The following is a 19401-nucleotide window of genomic DNA, read 5'->3' as shown; positions in this document are numbered from 1 at the left end:
ACACCAAATAAGCATACTTTAGCATACTACTAACTACAAACAGTCCTACTAACTAGTGGCTTTTTACTTATAATTCACAATTACTGAAGAATCACCATCCTGACTATCTCAGTCCATACTGCAGGGTGCAGAACAGATCATAATTTCCTCTTAGATTTAAGGTCAAGCTCACTGAGCTGCCTTTGTATGGTTTATAAGGGCAAAATAATCCTTTATAACAATGACACCTGAGACATGGAATAGGATTGTCTACAAACAGCAGCCCCACTTTTTAATCTTTATAATAGCAGTTCAGCAGTGGCATTTGAAACAGCCATGATACAGTTACATCCTGACAAGCAACACCTGAAATGCTATCCCTATCTTTGCACATCCCAGGAATCAACAAAAAATCTAACATTTTTTCCAATAAATATGAGAGGCAGGTAGCCAAAATACAGTTTTCTCTGAAAATTTAGGGGTATCAGAGCCTACTTTTAACTCCCTTTGCTGAAATACAAGTCTCTGTCTAGACACCAGCCTTAAGGCACTCTCTTTGCATATAAGGCAGGTCAGGGTATATTGGAAGCATAAGGATTGTCAAAAAACCTGTTTGGGCTTTGGCAAACTAGTAGTACATATTCTGTAGACAGCACAGTTCTTAGGCTTCTGTCTGACAGAAGCAAAATAATGCTACAGTATTTTTGAAAAACTTTCCTTGCCAAAAGCCATCCTCTCCCCAACTCAGCCTGAAGGAGGCAAATCTCCTGTTAGGAAAACAGCCTGAAAAAGGCAAAACCCCCACCTTTTCTTACCCAGGGCTAAATTTCATTTACTATGACTGAGTTCTGGAGCCTGCATACTTTGGACTTGGAGACTCCAAGATCTGTAATACTGGTTTCATACTTGACTTTTTACAGCCTGACACTCATCTTTTCCACCAACTCAGTGGAGCCACATTTTGACCACGAACTAATTAACATCCTGCCTGAACGCACCAGTAGAGCATCTTTTCTCGTACTTCCTGTAAAGAGCAAAACCCAATCCCACTCTCATCTTCACTTTAAAATATTTTTTCTCACACCAAGGTCTTGTTCAACAGATTGTGTGTAGTGCTCAGGCTGTAGAGATCTTGCACATGTACAAGTCAGTGGCTGCTTTTGATGGGTCAGACTCTCAGCTATTCCATTCCTAAGGCTTATGAATAGAGACTTCCAGAATTCAGAATTTGGTTCGAAACATACTTTTGGAGACTGAACAATTTTCACTAAGAAATTTACAGCTAAATTGGTGGAGCGGTTGGTAAGGCGGCAGGGTGATATGAAAACAAGACAGAGAGAAGCAGATTTGATAGAAAACAGGTAATTTATCAGTCATTTAACTCTGTTGCTTCCACATAAGTTCTCAGCTAGTGAAAATGCCCATACGATACTTGACATGGACAGGAAAATACAAACAGTAGCATTTAGTAAATCAATTACTAAGATTAGCTTTGCCTTACAACAGCTGAGCAAAATACAAGATATTAAGCTCAAGCAAGCTTCATAATGTAGGAAAATAACTAGCTGCGCTTTAAAGAAAGCCTAGTAAAATTACTACACCATCAGAAGGGAGTAATTGATTAATTATGTGATGATCACGTATTTCTGTTCTTTTTAGCTAGGCCTGGAGCTGAAATATGAGCCTTATATGGAAAGAAGCTTTGATGACAGTCATTTATTTGGGGAAGCTTTTCCAGCCTTTTTGTTTCACACAAATGATTTGAATGTTTAAAGTACTGAAATAATTTCATATCTAGGTATTAATAAAGAGATGTTGTCTTTCCCATCTTTCATAATTTTATTAAGCTTTTAGTGAAAATGTGGCTGCTGGCTTATAAGCAATTCAAAAATAATATATATACAAGCAGGCAGCCATTTTCACAGTCTGGCAAGTAACAGATTTCCATAAATAACAAAGAATACAGGGTCATGATATCAGCTGTTCAAAAATTTTAAAAAGTCAGATTGCTTCTATTTTTGCAGGAGCTATTTGCTGGATTATTTTTATTTATGGCTTGAAACAGAATCTAGAAATGTTTTCCCTGAACTTTAGACACTGTGCTCCTGACTGACTGGCTTTCTCTCTGCTCTTTTTTCACTTGACTTTCACGCATATGTGTCCAGTCCGAGGGCAGGGAATGGCACTGGCTCAGAAGCAGGGCCTGCAAAGATGTGTGACCATCTGAATATGCTCCTCATGCATTTGTATGCCCAGATTACACAGATACTGGGGTTATTTGTTCACACAGGTAGGTGGTCAGCTTCCCTGTTACCTGGCTCTTCAGATGCAGTATTAATTGCACTGTACATCAGTTTTAGGCAATTAGACACAGCTGTATGCTTGAAAATGCTAACACGCAGTGGGAAATCATTCTGGAAAATTTTGGTCATTAACACTTCCACAGTTCTCAGATATACCATTATCTTCTCCTTAATTCTCTGTTTTGACCCCTGTTTAAAGTTTTATTTTACTTTTCCCTTGAGGACTTTGTCAAGCTTTCTACTTGAAAATGATTCTGCGACATTGTGACTCTGCCTCTAATAGGAAAAAAATCATACATATAATTCTGTAAAAATGGAATATGTATCCTTAAAAGATACAGGGAAAAAAGGAAAGTATTTTTAACCAACAGAATTTGATGGTCAAGATGAGGTTGCTGTTTTTATTTTCTTTTACATGACATATGAAATAATGCATTTCACATACTTCTTTGTCCCTAGAAAAGCTGACCATTTTTCTAGAAAGACACAGGAAGCTCCTCTTCTGGGAAGGAAAAAAAAAAAAACCAACAAAAAAAACAAAACAACAAGCACCAAAATTGTCTCAGATCTGCTCAATTAATTTTCTTTCACATATATGGGTTACAAGTCATGTTAGTTTAAAACCAGATTTTGACAATGTCATTACCTCATGACTCAGGTAGCTAAAAAAATAATTTATGCTTCAGTTATGCACCAAAATTACGGGACTATTCTTGTTATTGCTTATCTGAAAATAAAAACAAGTTGGGTCTCGGACATAATGAAAAAATTGCTTGTTTAATTTTGTTCTACTGGGAGGCTGCAAATAAGAAGGGAAGAGATTACACTGGTGATTGTGAAAGCATTGAAATTCAGCAAGCACTAAGGCAGCCACAGAAATAAATACAGCAAAAATAAATACAGCAGAATGAAAATTAAGCGGGTTCATCCAGTCTGACTGCATATATGGCATCCTAGAACCAGAGAACAGTATTAGCTAAAGACAGTGATCAAGCAGTTTCTTCTTTGGTTTCAGGAGGGCAGAGAGGAACACTTTAAGAAGAGCAGTGATAACATGGTAACCCCAGAAATGAGAGAAGTGTATATCGCTTTAATTTTGATTCATGAGCGAGGATTTATTTTCTTCCTTTTTTTTTTTTCCCCCTAACTGCCACTAACTGTATTTCTGGTGTTCTGCTTCAAAGGAGCACCAAGCTACTAGGGGATTTCCTAAGTGGGATTACCCCTGTTTCTTCAGTTCCTGCTGGCTGCTTACAGTTGCACCTGTGACAACTTAACCAAGTTGGCTGTCAACGACCTGCAACCAAACATGAGGATTTCAGCTCTCTCAGAAATAAAGCACGTGGATGAAAGATAACCTCAGGGTGGGATTTCTTCCTTTGAAATCAGTAAGGACTTCCAAGTCCTAAGAAAGAACAGAAAATCTAAGCTTGCTTAAAAACTTCCGCCTTTTTGTCAAGAGTCTTGTTTTTCCATTCAGTTTTTGGTGAGGTGTAGTCATAGTGCACAATATAATTAACTCTTGAGTAAGAGAGGAATGCGAAAACTGTTTCCCTTCTCTTCTCAGAAAAAGCCTTTTGGGGTGGGAGGGTGGGCATCAAAACAGAACAGCACCAAAGCCTAAAGTAAAGAGAGGCACAATTAAGCTTTCATACAACATCTGTATCGCATTTACACATGTGCTCACTTCCAGGGAAGCAAGAGACATCAAAACTAATGGAGAACATCCCAACTCTCCAAATGCAGGAAGAATGCTGCAGCTTTCCCAGCTGTGCTTTTTGGACTGTAAAACAAGAGATGGGCAAAGGAACCTATTTATTGCTTTTACTATTGGTCTTGGCCAGGTAGGTCACAAAGTTCTTAAACAGAGTTATCCTACTGCACTACGAGAATTATGTGCACCAGGACTACTGGAAAACAATAGCTGCAGAATAATCCTCATCATCCTCTGGATGTTACTCACAGTAATTGGTTCCAGGGTCAACACTGTGATGCTACAACAAAGGGCTGTAGCTTAAGGGTAAAGAATAAACAGCAGGAGTTAATGGAAGCTCTGTTAATATATAAATGCCCCTCAAAATGAAAGAAAGGCAGAAAATAAAATATTCTGTATAAAAAAAACTGATTATGAATCCAACATGCAACCTTAGCTCTCAACAAGCTGTTAATTTCATTAAAGAAACAGAGCAAGTACTTTCAAGTCACTGTAACAAGAAAGCAACACATTTAAGATTTTGAAGCTAGTCTGACAAACACTGTGCTTGCCATGGGTGCCAATTTATTTGTGTGAAAAATACAGACAAAGAAAGGTGTCTGAAATTACAGTTTTATTTGCAAAATGCCATTATTAGGATATAGGCAACTTTGTTCAAAACACCATGTGTGATTGCTCCACTGAATCTAAACATCTGGGGAAAGTTATCCATCTGGCTTTAGTGCCTTTGAAATGACATGCTACGTTTAAGCTAAGAGGTCCAGCCACACCAGTTTTAAGTAATCATGTTTTCGTAGGCCAGCACTTTATCATTTTGAATCCTTCCTTCAATAATACTTGATAAAAATATATTTAATCTTTTTCCCCACATACCAGGCAAGTGGAAGAGATACAGAGGTACAATTTTTTTCTAAGTATTTCTCCAAATACAACAATTATCTCCTGCCACTCAAGCACTCAGATTAAAAGGTACAAGGATCATTATCCTTGTGATTTGCCAGGTGAAACACTAAGACATGAAACATATCAAAATGGAATCCTTCATTAGTATGTTTCCCTATCACTTCTCCTTCTCTTTTCCATTTCCACTGTCCTCAGGACCTGAAAGGAATTTTCACCTGCTTTTCTTTCACTTGCAGCTCTGCTGCTGTGCACAGCTCCAGATGCTGGGACTGCTCATGCAGGGTTGTAGCAGGAGCACTGTGTGATCTCCTTCCTCAGTTCACTCCCACCTCCTACTGTGGCCAGGATGACACTGAGAGCTACAGCACCTTCTTCTTTGGTGCTCCACTTTTTCTCTGTGGTCACTCATTTCCTTTCTTTAAACAACACACTGTTCCCAAATGCTAGCTGTGCCCAAACAGGATGAGTTCCCATAGCATGCCAACCTCCCTGGCACGTGCTGCTCCAGGCCTTGGTTATCTTTATGGACCTCCTCCCATCAGCAAGCCAACACTATGACACCACTTATGCAAACACAGCACGCTTTTACCTCCAGCTTACTTCCTTGTGCCATTGATTCAGCTTTTTTCCAGGGCTGCTCCTAAGACTCCTCATTCCTACATAAACCACCCATGGTTCGCAGCTGACAAAAGCCTGAAATCCAGACCCTTCAAGACAAACGCTTCCATCATTTCCTTCAGTTCAGCAACACATGATAATTGCATGAAAGGAAAATACCCCCAGCCAGGTGCCATCCATCACCCAGCTCTCGGCAGCACCGGCCGGAGTGCCCGGTTCGCCCACAGCAACACCGGGATACATCGTGAAATGGCACTTTGGCTCCGTCCCAGCTGGGACCCTCAACAGAAGAAATACCGACTGGTTATCCTACAATGCATACGCTGCAATATAATCTTGATACCAAGCCTCAGATCAGACATGTGCATGTCAGAAAGCAAACTCACAGACAGGGCAGTTAACTGCAGAAAACCTCATTTCTGCCTTGTGCTTTAGCATGGCTCCCACTCCCCACTACAACACAGATCTCTGGAAAGCTGTCAGCAGCAGAGATCTGCTTGGAACTATCAATGAGCTTCCAGAAGAAGTTGTTTACATCATTTGAATCTAACGGCAACACATCATCCCTTTACCATTTACATCTATTTACCGATACTTGTTGCATAAACTCACTTTTTGAGTTTTTGTCTTTCCTTTCTCAAACCTTTTCCTGCTTGATGGACTTTTTAATTACATTATGGTTTTGGCCCTTTCCAACATTCCCTTCCTCCCTAGGTATCAGGTTTCCTTCCTTTTGGCTTCTAAAGGCCTCAAAGAAAGTTGCAAAACTGGAATTTGAGTAAATACTTTATCAAGAGTATCTTCCATGATGCCTTGGTGAGTAAAGTCATTATTTCAATTTACTGAATATATTCTAAGATACTTTTTTTTAAAACACAATCTAGCTCTAATATAATTGACCAAGAAAGGTCAGTATAGCAGAAAATCTTACTCAGCATATAAAAACTTCATTACAAATTAATAGCATTTCATTTCCATTATGAGCCGTAACATTAGACATTTGCATGCTGATAACACCCAAGATAAAAAATCCTAATAACACGCAAAATTATATTATGTTTGAACCATAACTAATGTGTCATGTCTGTGTATTAAAGTAAAAAAACCACAACACTCCTTACTTCCACACAAATAACAGCATTGAGACTTCCTTGTCAAATATATTTAACATTACAGTAGCAAGTTAGTGATACTCACTTATGTGCACCCACTTTGTTGTCCCAGAACAATCCAAGTAAAAATTAATTTTTTCCTGTTACACCTTTACTTGTCATTCTGTGTTTGGCTATTTTTAAGGCTCCTCCAGGCTTCAGCAGTACTTAAGGTTAAGACATTTTTGGGAAATTACTGTGCATGTGGATACAGACATGTGCAAGGACAAGAAACTTCTGCAAAGTATTATAAGGAGTTTAGTATTAATATGTTCCATGTGCAGTGTAAGCTGTACTTCCTGAATTCTCTTTTTAAGGGAAGAGACAGATCTGTTTGCTTCATTATCTAGTTTTAAAAAAAGGCTTTACTACCTCCTGAATAAAGGCTAAACCACAGAAAACTGATCATACCTTTGGTTCCATAGTGCTATACACCTAACAAAACTTGCAAAAGGCAACAAAGAAACACAGCATCTGCTCCACTACCTTGGGGTACAGCAGGCTTAGGAAGAGATGAAGTCTTTTAAAACCCATTTTCATCCTGAATCACTGCATTCAGTCTTCCACCCTCATGACACTGGTGAAAGACCTCTACTGTCAAAACACCCAGAAAATGTTTCACAGGAGGAGAGATGTGAGAGAGAGAGAGAGAGAGAGAGAGGGAGAGGGAGAGGGAGAGAGAGAGAGAGAGAGAGAGAGAGAGAGAGAGAGAAAAAGAGAGAGAAAAGCCCTTTAGACCCGAGATTCACATTTCCCAAAGAACCCATACACTTCCCTTGTGGTTATGCTTTTTTCTCCCTGCCAAATATTTAGGTTTTGCTGACAACAGCTTGCCTCAAATGCTATTTAAGCAGTAAGACATCACAAGACATATGCTATCCTAAGATAACACACACCTCTGTAGTGCTGTTAGGTGTAGCTGATGCCTTCAACTGCCTGATGATGAATTTGTTATCTCAAAGAAACACAAGGTTTGGGAGTGCCTTATATTACAAACTAACCCTAAATTTAGTCTTTAAATAAATAAATAAAATCTGTGCTTTTGTATTGTTTAAAAAAAAGTGAGAGATCTGACTTGGAGTAAATCCTAATTTTTGGCTCCCAAACAAAACAAAACTTTTTAGCTTCATACCTGTGATATGACAATCATTTTAATGGCTATTTGTTTTTCTGTTATTTGAAGTAATAGATAATGAAGTAATAACTGAGGTTTGAGATTACCAACCTGGAAAAAAAAAATTCTGAAAGCAGGAGGGCAAATCTTCCCCCATGGGTCCTGTACAAGAATAAGTAGCTAAATCCATGTTAAGTAAGCACCCGTATCAAAGTTACAATAATCATCAACTGAGTGAGTACTTTTGTCTTTCACATGGACACTTTCTCAAAAGAAATTCTTCACTTTAAAAGGATGAAGGGTTGGATTTTTGCCCTTAGCATTGCTAAAGCTGAACTGAATCCATCAATACAGTATCCACAAAAGACAATTCTGATACTTGCTCTTCCCCTAGTCTTACCCCCTGTAAAGTTTGCATGCTGCAGTACATTTCAGGATATGCAATTTATACTGGCACTGATTACAGAAAAGAAACATTTCCCTATTCTTCTCTAATCTCAGACCATTAGGTGCCAAGTGGTTCAACAAAGCAGTTAACAATGATTCCAATCTGACTGCTTGTATGCTTAAAATCAAGCCAGTAGTTATAACTATTGCTGTATCAGGGCCGAAGTATTCTGCAATTTTCCAGTCCAAACCCATGCTGTCTATAAACAAGAAAAACAAATTCACCATGAAAGTAGGTTCCCTACACATTTACAAATCCATTCAGGGCATTGAAAATAATGTCTATCTGTCAGTTAGAAAATATGGGACAGTAGCAATCAAACATCAAGTACCAGGATCCAAAAGTCTCATTCAAGGCCTAAGGCACTGACAATTATAATGCAAAACTCAAGTTTTCCTCCAGTTTCAACAAAATTCAGTATATGCTTTTCATGTCCCTAAAAAGTACAGGTTTGCTGACAATAATCTTGTAGGCAATCAAAAGAAAACAGAATAAGAAAAGCTATCAATGTTCCCATCATAAAGAGTTCCCTTAACTGCAGTGAAGTTGCTCTTGACTTTTACTGGTACGACTGGTACCACAATCAGGCCCTTCCACAAAGGGAAGTAAAGTAATCCAGTGCCTGAATGAGACTACTGGGTTAAAAAGTAATAATGTGAAGTCAAGTGAGACCTAGTAAAACTTGTATTTGTAAAACACACCTGCAGAAAACAAATTATCTACCAACGCTAGGCCAAACCACACATTATTTTTATACCCTGTGCAGCCCTGGGACTCCCCTAAGTTTCAGCTCCCACAGAATTCAGCCCACCCCATCCACTGAGAGTGCCTACTGCCAAACCTAAAGCACTAAAAAAGATCTGACTCTCACTCAATCAAGAGCAAACTGTGAACCATAATGTTAAGAACAGCAAAAAGATTTAACATTAAATACATTTATACAAACCCCTCGTTAGCAGTCATTTACAGATCAGTAGAATCTGACTAAGCACACTTATGGAGCTACGGAACTATTTGGGAATCAGATTAAAAACTGCCATCACAATTTTCATTGCCTGGATCTTGTTTTACTAGCTGGAGGAAGGCAGTCCTTGCTCACTGATCAGAAACTGCTTGAAAATAAAAGCACCACACGATATGATCTTCTGACCATAAATGTCACAAAGCAGTATTTCATACACTATAGTTTGATGCAATAGGAACATGCAGTACAAAGAATTACCAGAGATGCTAAACTAACTTTTACAAAGCAGCACAGCCAGGGCAGGTGTCAAGAAGTGAGGGGTTTGCTAAAACGAAGCTTCTATGCAGCTGGATTCCCAAGGGCACATCCCTATATGCAGACATTTTTCGTATTTACTGAAGAAGAATTAGAAGCCTAGTATGAACACTGGAATCCCTGTGCAACTGACTTAAACATAAAGGGGTACTTTGAATGCACAAACTGAAATCAACATGGCCAGTAGCTTTCCACACTCAGAAATATTTTTTTTTCAGATTACAGTGTATGTTAAGTGTGGAATGGTGACTGACAGCTCAGGAAGGACTAAACAAAGACACGAGCAATCTTCTGAAGAAACTCTTGGGGCAACATTTCCAGAAACTGTGAAAGTAGTATGAAGAAATAATCTTGGGCATTTTCTATAAGCTTCAGGGCAAAGCTTATCCTACTATCACCTACCTTTAAGAAACCACAATTGCTTCCTTGTTACCTAAGAGATAAAATAAAGGCTGGATAAACCTATCTCTCTCTTAGCATCTTGTACAATTTTTCTTCCAAGCTGATCTGTGTTTTGGTCATTCATATCACAGAAGTACAGCTAAAATAAACTGCCTAAATAATACCTCTGTCTCACTGTGTCACTTGTTATTGCATATGGTAACCTGCAAAAAAGGAACACTAACAATTAAAGCTTTTAAATGCAACAGAAGTATCTTTGACATGCACAAAGTTCTGTACTTAACACCCTCACTGAAATGTTTACAAGGAATAAAAGTAGCGCTACACTTGGTTTAATAACTTAGAAATGCTGCGTGAGAAATTGTCTCTGAGCAACAATAAACAGAATCTCTGTCATGAGAAGTTATTAATCTACTGAAGTATCCCAAGATCAGCCAGCAATCCTTACTTCTGACTTGAGCTGTGTGTTATCTGTTCCTCATCACCATGCCCCATTTCAAGACAAACTTGAATTGCTGTTTAATACTCTTGCTGGCCACCCACATTACATGGGGCTGAGTAAAACAGGCCTTGGTAATGCAGAGCGAGGTGTGGTAATCAGGAACACAGTGGAATTTACCTAAGATTCCTACAGGGCAATAGTTGCATTTTCCTTAGTCACTGTGATGTTAGGTTAATAGATAGCATTAAAGGCTACAGACTGCTTCATGCCAAAGCATTGCTGCCCTGTTTCAATGTTCAAACACTACCTGCATGGGTTTCCTGAACCATAGCTCCCACCACCAGCCTAAAACATAGAAGGGGCAAGCAAGCAACTTAATGTGTATAAGGTGTTCCTGCCAAGGGAGGTTTTAACCACATTTTAGATGTACCATGGCTTTTCCCTCTTCCTCTCAGTACACACTGAATTGATCCTGGCTGCCAGCACTTTTCTTGCTAACAATTTTCTTGGGACAATCAGCACAATTTCCATTTTGTTCTGTTTCCTCAGTAGTTCTTCCCATTAAGATCAACCCACAGTTAGAGAGAAATAGAAGCAAAACCTATTGCGGAGGGCAACACCACAGGAATAAATATATATTTATATACACTCACATAGGAGATATCATACACAGTCCTGAGGGGAGTACAATAATCCAAAGGGAATGAAAAAGGTAATAAAGTGCTGTTGTGGAGATACACACAGGTCTGTACCGGTAAAAAAAGGATGGTTCAACCTGCAGTGTTTTGCAAAGAAACCTGAGATTATGAGAAAAGTACCATACTGCACACGGCTTTCCTAACATGCATCAGGATTATGTGCATTATAGCAAGGCAGACATGAAAGAGAAATTTCTACATGGTATTATTAGAAGTGGTCAAACTAGGTAACAAACTAGGTAACAGATCTAGTCCAAATTTGCTTTAAGGAACAGGTGAATTCTGCTAAGCCCCAAGCAACATCTTACTGCTAGCACAGGACCCTTGCCTCTGCCCAACTTCCCCTATCATTTGAATCATCAATTTGCTTGCAATTCCAAGTCCCAGAGTTTCACTGATCCCACTGGAGTTAAGAATCCAAACAATCAGTTTCAGTTGTAAAGCTGAAAGGGTTTTATATTCAAAGAACCACCCCTCAGCAATACCCAAATTAATTCGTGAATGTGTAATCACAGCATAACACTCTTATGCTCACAGTTCTGAGACACTGCTCCTTCTTGAAACCACCTTATTTCTTGGATGCCTCGGGCAATAGTCACCAATTGTCCAGCACTGAAACATTCTCCAGTTTGCTATATGCTCCTTCAGCAAACTAAATATGCTAAATAACTTAAATATACTTAAGAGTGTACATCATTTAGATATCATTTAGTGTAAAATGCCCCAGGAACACTGCCTTTAGCAGCATGATACTGTGGGATTTACAGTGAGAGAGAGTCTGGTATGAGAAGTATCTGAAGTGTAATTAATCAAGATATGTAGCAAAAATGTTTGATTTTTACGTACTGGAGAGACCTCCCCTTTGCACACAGAGAAAAACGCTCTTTCATGTAAGAACAATGAAGTCCTGGTACTGGATACTGGCAGCTGTTCCATGCACTCATGCTAGCAACAGAAAACAACTACCAGACATAGTTCTGCTCTCTGGAATTACTATACGTTTTTTATTTTTCTAATTCCATTTGCTTAGCTGTTTTATTCTTACTGTTGCTTTCCTCCCTAAAATTACAGCCTTGCTGCTTCACTGAAATATTAAAGCAACTCTAAACAACTTATACTTTTGAATTACTTTACATCAAAAGACTTCTGAAAAGATGCACTTTTCAGTAAAGTTCCAGCTCTTGGACTTGTTAGAATTCATACCTGAGCAAAACAAAGTCCAAATTTATGCTTCATAAATCTCCCCTACTCTTCTTCCTCAGAACTTGCTGATGTCATGCTTCTATTCAAGCATTCCAGTTTACATAGAGGATTTGCATATAACAGGCCTGGGTAAATGGTGTATGTTGCATCCCCAAGACTGTATAACATGTAAGCAATTCACAGACAGCTGTCTCATCTTCAGTTGACTAAAAAAGATGCTAAATCAGTCTCTGGCCATGTCCCTATAAGAGTTTTTGAAACGTAACAAACACAAAGGAAGAGTTCCAGACCTTCTAATTTTCACATGGAAATCCTCTTGGAGTTACCCACCTGAGCACAGCACATCATGAGCCTTTACAGCTTCAGTGCAAGCCACTCAGCATGCTGGCACTGCCTTGGAGGGTTTGACTCCAATGCCACTGCACACCTCTCTTCAGCCCCCCATCCCCCTTGAAACCTCATCACTTGGCTCAGCTCCCTTCACCAAGGTCCTGCTTCTCTCTGCCTTCCCCCATTCTCGTTTCTCTCCACTCTGCACCTTACTCCCATCTCATCCCACTCCTTCGTGATGCTCACATTTTAAGCAGGTCCCACCACACCACCAGGTACGATTCCTGACGTAAACCAAGCACAGCCACAAAAACACTGTTTTGTACTCACTGTTTGAGATTTTTTTACATTCTACACAGTCTTGTGTCCCCCTCAGTCAGGTCATGAGCTTGTCGGGCTGAAAGTAGTATTGGTGCAGGGCCCAGCACAACAGTCCTCACTCACAGTCAGCCCCTTCCTGCACTGGCCAGTGTAGGAGAAACAACATGTGTGCAATACAAGTGAATCAGTCTCTCCTTATAGCATCTCAAAAAATCAGAGGAGTCTGACAGAAGTGAAAAAAAGGGCAAAGAGAAGGGAGAGCGGAGGCAGGAGATAATTGAAATAGAATAGACAAGATGGTTTTCACTGGGAGCAGCATTCCAAGGTGATACATCCTCTCCTGTCCCTGATGTCCTTCCCTGACATGGCCATGGTAGAAGCAGCACTCCTCTCCTTTATTTCTATGTAACACTCCTTTTCTTTTGTTTGTTTTCCCCTCCTAGATTTATTTTAACATTTACTTCCACCCCAGACTGACACACACAAGTGGAAGCAACTCCTTTATGGCACTTCCTCACTGGCTGGGCTATCTCAGGTCAGCGCTTTTACTCCATGCTTGACAAGAACCAAGAGGTATTTAAATTCTTTTCACTTCTTTTCCTCATCTTTCCACCTGCCAACAGCAGTCCCAGCCTCAAAAATTATTCTTCCTTTTTCATTTCAGGACTGACACAGAGCCTGTGTAACAAACGTTCGTTGCTAAAACCACCATGGCAATGAAGAGGCTCATGCCTTAAAAATACTAACCACCAAATTACTTTGATATATCTAAAGCTACAATTTAGGTGAGCAGCTGAAAGATTATAAAAACAGTGTCTTCCTTTCACTTTTATCAACACATATATATAAATAAATAAAAATAAATATATATAATCCCTCTCTACTCTCTCTGTCATATCTCTGGGGTTCTTTTCAGGGAAAATGAAAATAATATGATAATGAAAATAAATGAAAAAATCCTGACCAAAAGCTTCAGTTTGGAAGAAGCGAGCAACAACCTACAGATAGTTCACACAGCTTTGGATGCAACTCCGTGAACATTCAGATACAGTTTTGCAAGTGGCTTGAATGATAAATAAAAATGAAGAATCATCTGGGGCAGGAACACATCAAAAATAATCAAAGTCTGGTCTCAACAAAGCCAACACGCTCTGAGCCATCTCTCCCCACATGGCTATCACACAAAGCACAAATACTTCAGTCCTGATCTCTGCATGACAGGTATCACACAGTACACTATGTGTAACTCCAGAAAACTCATTTTTACCCTCCCTCCCACCAGATGAAGTACACTGTGCAGTCAGCCACTTTACCCCTGGCAGCTGATAGAACTGGGTTTGCAACACTACACCCCAGTGCCTGAGAAATCATGATGTTACTCGACAATGGCAGCAGGGGCAAACCACAGACGTGTAAAGAACAAAGGAGTGCCTTGTCCTGGAGGCCCTCAACCCCAATTCTTGCTTTTCTCCCAGTGAGCCCTGTCAATACTTCCCTGCTCCTGCCACCCTCAGCCCCTACACCTGCTGGCCCAAAGTGACCACAGAGGTGCCCTGCCAGCTTCCCTGCTGCTTCCCCACCGCGCGTCAACAGCACTCCTCAGATTATTAAGAAGTAAATGCACAAAGAAATACTTTCAGCTGAGTCAAGGCCACAGCACTCAATACTTGGCAGTCTCAAGGCCCTTTTCTGACACAGGATAACATACTAATGCATCAAAAGGGGAAAGAAAAAGTAAAGATAGGAAAGTAAAAAAAAAAAAAAAAAAAAAAAACCCCAACAGATATTATATAAACTTATGAGTAGCATGAGATTTTCCTAATTATGGCTTGTGTAAAAATAATGCTGTAGAAATAGTTTCAGGAACAGGAACTGAGAGCCCTGCTTGTCTGCCTCTACTGGGAAAGAAGCTTATCCATGGGGCTGGAGCTCTATTCTTGATAGAAAATCTTCACCTGGAAGAGTAACTAAAAAAAGCTGTAGCAAAGGATAGCAAACTACAGCAGTTCTAGGACAAAATGTGCTTCAAGGCCTTACCAGAACACCTCATTTTTGCAGGCACATACATGAGGGCAGAATCTGGCCTATATTCCATACACCTCAAGTTACTGTTCATAGGGGAGGGAAAAAAAACCCTCTTTGAGTTACAGCAGAATCTGCAAAAGAGTAGAATTAATCCTACAGCTTGCTGGACAGAAAGACCTTGCTCCTTAAAATACAATACCAGGGCAGTGCCAATAAACCTGCATACCAAAAAGAGACAGTTGAGAACTTTAGTCCTGAACATTTACATATGAAAAATCCTTTTAAACGTAACAAAAGAAATAAGCAAAAAACCTTAAACTTCCTTTCAAATTAAAAAAAACCCTGTCACTTGTAAAAAAATGTTCCCTTCATTGAGACAGTGATTTGAGTTAAATAACCTCTATTAATAGGCAACATTTCTCTTGCACTGAAACCTTTCCCATTAGCCAATTAAACACTTGATTAGCTCTTCAACTGTGATATTAGCAAATATAAAACGCAGCAGCCACCCTCCCAGCCCATCATTGCAAATATATCCATTTTCAAAATACGCCTTTATTCAGGCCCATCAGTTCACTGCTTCTTTATAGTTAAAGCCAACAAGGATCAATTTGGTACCCAAAGAAGTGAGTTTCCAGTCGCTGGCATCAGTTAAGCCAGTAACTTTAATTACTATGAGAGCAAAGTGTTGTATGACTCAAACTCTCCCCTTTCACTCCTGCAACAAGGGCTCAAAGCCTGAGTTGAGGAAAGAAGTAGAACACACAAAGACAGGAGACAACACTTCTTGTTCGAAATAAAATATGGAGAGCATGTAGGAACAGTTTTCCTATTTGAACATCAGACTAAAATGTGTTGCCATGTTTTCAGCCCATCTCCAGAGAGATGGTTTTCCATCACAGCACTGTACACTACACTGGTGAAACATGGCAGCCCCATTTCAGTCTAGACAAAGCTGCAATTCTATCACCACACCTTGTATCAGCTCTATCAAAGTGTTTCAGGTGGCAGCTGATAGACTGGCACCAAAGCAGGCACGTATCCATAAAGAAATTTAAGCATTCAAGAATCCAACAGCAGATGGGAAAGCCAAATTCTGAGTCTTTTAAACGTGCAAGTAATCATACTGCAAATATTTAAAAATCTGTAAGAATCAAGCTTGTCACTACATTTTTAGAGTTGTTTATCTATGAATACAGGAAAAAGTATAAAAATTGGTGTTCCTGGATTAATTTGAATATATCCAACATTGCTTCAAAAACTTACGAAAAACATATAACAATTCACAATTCTGGCAAATGTTGCTTTGTTGCTGTGGGGTCTGAAGCCAGGAGAAAAGGCAACATTACAGAATATCCTGAAAGAGCAAGGTAATTGAATAAACCCACTCTCTTCCACAATGGTGCAGATTACTTCATCCACGATGGTCTTGAAAATGAGTTTAACTCTATAGATAACTATGTTCTTCACAACAAAAGGAATGAAAATGAGAGGAAACCGTTTTTGTTCACCAAACAGAAAACAAACAAAAACCAGCAGAAGGGCTAGTAAGGAAAGAATGGTTAATCTCACATTTCTAAAAGGGTATTATAAACAAACCATGGTGAACAACAAAAATAACGGATTAAAAAAAAAAGATAGGAAAGTGCTTAATGGTGTTCTTTTAAATATTTACTTTGCTGCTATTTGGAGAATAATTTGTTCCATTTAGTAGCATTGGACTCAAAGGACCGCTTTAATCCAGAGAGATTAATTATAGCCTTTGGAGTTATAAACACAATTTGGGAAGTGAAGCGGAGAAGAGGAGAGAGACTCCTCTCACACTGGCGCTTAACAAGTTTATGTGCTTTGGGGCTACGCTACACAGGCTACACCTGTACACTGCAGGTAGAACACTGCACAGGACACCCATGAATTGTAGAAAAACAGCCCCCAAGATATCCAGGGAAAACACTATCCTATCCTGCAGTGTTGCTATAGGCAACTAAAATACTTCTCGGGTGTCCTTCATCAAAATACAAGTTCATCAGTACATTACAAAAACATCATCTCGCTTATATTACCTGCACCAGAAACGAGGTGCCACACTGAGACAAGCAGCGGGCACAGGACATCTAATAAAACCTCTCACATGCTTGCACATATTTCTCCCTCTGGTCATCGCTGTGTCCCAGACCAGGAGACACAGGGACCAGCAACAATTACTAGGGCAAAGCTGGGAGCGATCTTACCTAGCAAGGGGTTGGCTGCTCCTTCCTCTGAGCTTTCCTCAGCCCCTTCCTCTCCCAGGCCAGAGGTGGCCGAGTCCTCCGGGGCGGATGCAGAGCCAGGGGTGCTGGGCCCGCTGACAGACCCTGAGTCCCCTTCCTCACTGCTGGAACCGTAGCGGTCTGGCTGGGCGGCTGTCCCGCCCTCGCTGCAGCTCCTGCGCTCCTTGCGGTGCACCCGCGAGTGCAGCACCATTTGGTGGTAGGTGCGGAAGATCTTCCCGCATTCAAAGCACTCAGTGGACTTGTTCTGGGTGGCCCGCCGGCTCTGGCGCGAGGCAGGGCGATAGTCCAGATGCGCTGGGGCAAGCGGGCAGCTCTCTCCTGCTGGGACACTGCTGGTTTTCTCCAGGCGCCCACCGGTGCAGCTCTTCTTCTTGGGGTTGCTGGGTGAGTCCTGGTCTCGCTTACGCTTCTCCTGGTTGACAAGGATATACTCCCTCTTATCCTTGTCATAAGTCACGTCTGCATCGGCCAGGGCCTCATCCCAACCCACATACTTCACATACTCCGAGGGCTCTACTACTTTTCCTTTGGTGGCCAGCTGCCAAGCTTGGTAGCTACTGACCGGATCCAGCTCAGCTACTCTTTTCCCAGCCTGTCCTCTCGTAACTCTATCCAGCCCTACAGATGGCAGTAGATTGAGACACTGCAAGAAAAACTGCTTGGTTACCGAGGAGTTCAGGCTCCCATCAGTCAAATCCTCAGCTTTGTCCCCAGTGCTTCCTGGCTGCACACGATAGTGAACAGCATTATGCACTTTCAGGCTTTCCATATTTGTAAACAGATTTCCACATTTGGTGCAAACTTCATACAGAGACAGGCCTGTCACAATTGTCTCCTCTTGTATCACATCATTGATAGTGGCAATCAGCTCCAAATCATTTTTTGGTTTGTTTTTGCTCCCAGACCTGGGGCCATGCGACTTCATGTGGTTTTTGAGAAACCAGGGCTCTTTGAATCTCCTGCCACAAATATGGCACCCATGATCAAATGAGCCCCTGTGCTTTTTCATGTGAGCTTTCAAGAACCAGGTCTGACTAAAGGTCTGACCACAGACTTCGCACGGGAACTCGCCCGCATTCAGCTCGCTCTTGCAGTTCTCGGTGTAGGTCTCCCCCCTGGGGACCTGAGCTGTTATATGGTCTTTCTCTATGTGGTTTAACAGTGTCTCCTCCCTCAAGGTCATGTAGCTGCACAGCCTGCACTTGAACGGTTTGTGGACCTGGTGCAAGTGCTGCTCCAGGTCCTTTTTCCTTTCGAATTTGTTTTTGCAGAAGGTGCATTGATAAGAGGTCAGCTTGCCATCCTCCTCAGCTGGTGTCATCTCTGTGACCTCCTTCTTGCTGCTTCTCAACAAGATCTTGCTGTTATCGACCTGAGCGGTACCATTCAAGATCTTGTTGCAGGCAGACGTACTTTTAGTGGGGCTGGTGCACCCACCAAGGCCCTCTGAAACACCCATCTCCCCCAGCTGTGCCTCTCCCATCTCTGCCTCATGCCCCTGACTTAAAGTGCCTGTCCTGTGACTGCGGATGTGGATCTTCAGGTTGCCCTTTTGGGAAGCTCTGTGATCGCAGTAAGGGCATTTGTAGGGCTTCTCACCGGTGTGCTTCCTCATGTGCTGCGACAGGGAGCTCTGAAAAGGGAAACTTTTGCCACAAATGCAACAGCTGTGGCACATGGTCTTGTCAGCATCCATGTCGTTCTTGCTTAGCTTGCCAGGGCTGGAAGATCTCCGTAACTCCATTTCTGCCTCTCTGCTACGATCCATCTGCATTACTGCAACAGTGGGTAAGCGGGGCAGGAGGACAAAAGCATGTCCGGCGGCAGAGGAGGGCTGGACCGCGTTTTCAATCATACGGCTCTGCAGAGAGGTGTTTTATTGCTTCATCCTCAGGGTAACGTTTCTCCTTTCAGCTGCTCCACAGACTCCACAGCACCAATTTATTTCTGTGTGCTCTGTAAGTAGATGGTAGATGGCATAGATCACCTGAAACAAGAACAAAAATCATACAGATGTACAGATTCTTAAATATATTCAAACCTATTCATGTTTTGAATTCAACGTCTTCCATCACTCACAACACACTCAGAAGGGCACCATGTGACAATCTACTGCACCAAAAGATAATAGTTTCTCTTTTTGTTGATATTCTAGATTCAATGACAAGCATAATTACTAAATAAGTAAAATCCATAAA

The 19401-nt window shown here is 40.9% G+C and overlaps 1 protein-coding gene across 1 annotated transcript in view; it reads right to left on the bottom strand.

Annotated features, from left to right (window-relative positions):
- The window catches only part of ZNF516 (zinc finger protein 516), a 56255-nt gene extending 37197 nt beyond the window's left edge, over positions 1-19058 (bottom strand). Inside the window, exon 1 of the mRNA XM_062500698.1 lies at positions 17162-19058. Coding sequence (XP_062356682.1) covers positions 17162-19058 — 1897 coding nt within the window. The remainder of the gene's footprint in view (positions 1-17161) is intronic.
- Positions 19059-19401: the final 343 nt, after the last annotated feature.

The sequence above is a fragment of the Cinclus cinclus genome, chromosome 1 (genome assembly GCF_963662255.1).
Source record: "Cinclus cinclus chromosome 1, bCinCin1.1, whole genome shotgun sequence".
NCBI classification, from domain to species: Eukaryota; Metazoa; Chordata; class Aves; order Passeriformes; family Cinclidae; genus Cinclus; species Cinclus cinclus.
This window is presented reverse-complemented; position numbering and strand designations above follow the sequence as displayed.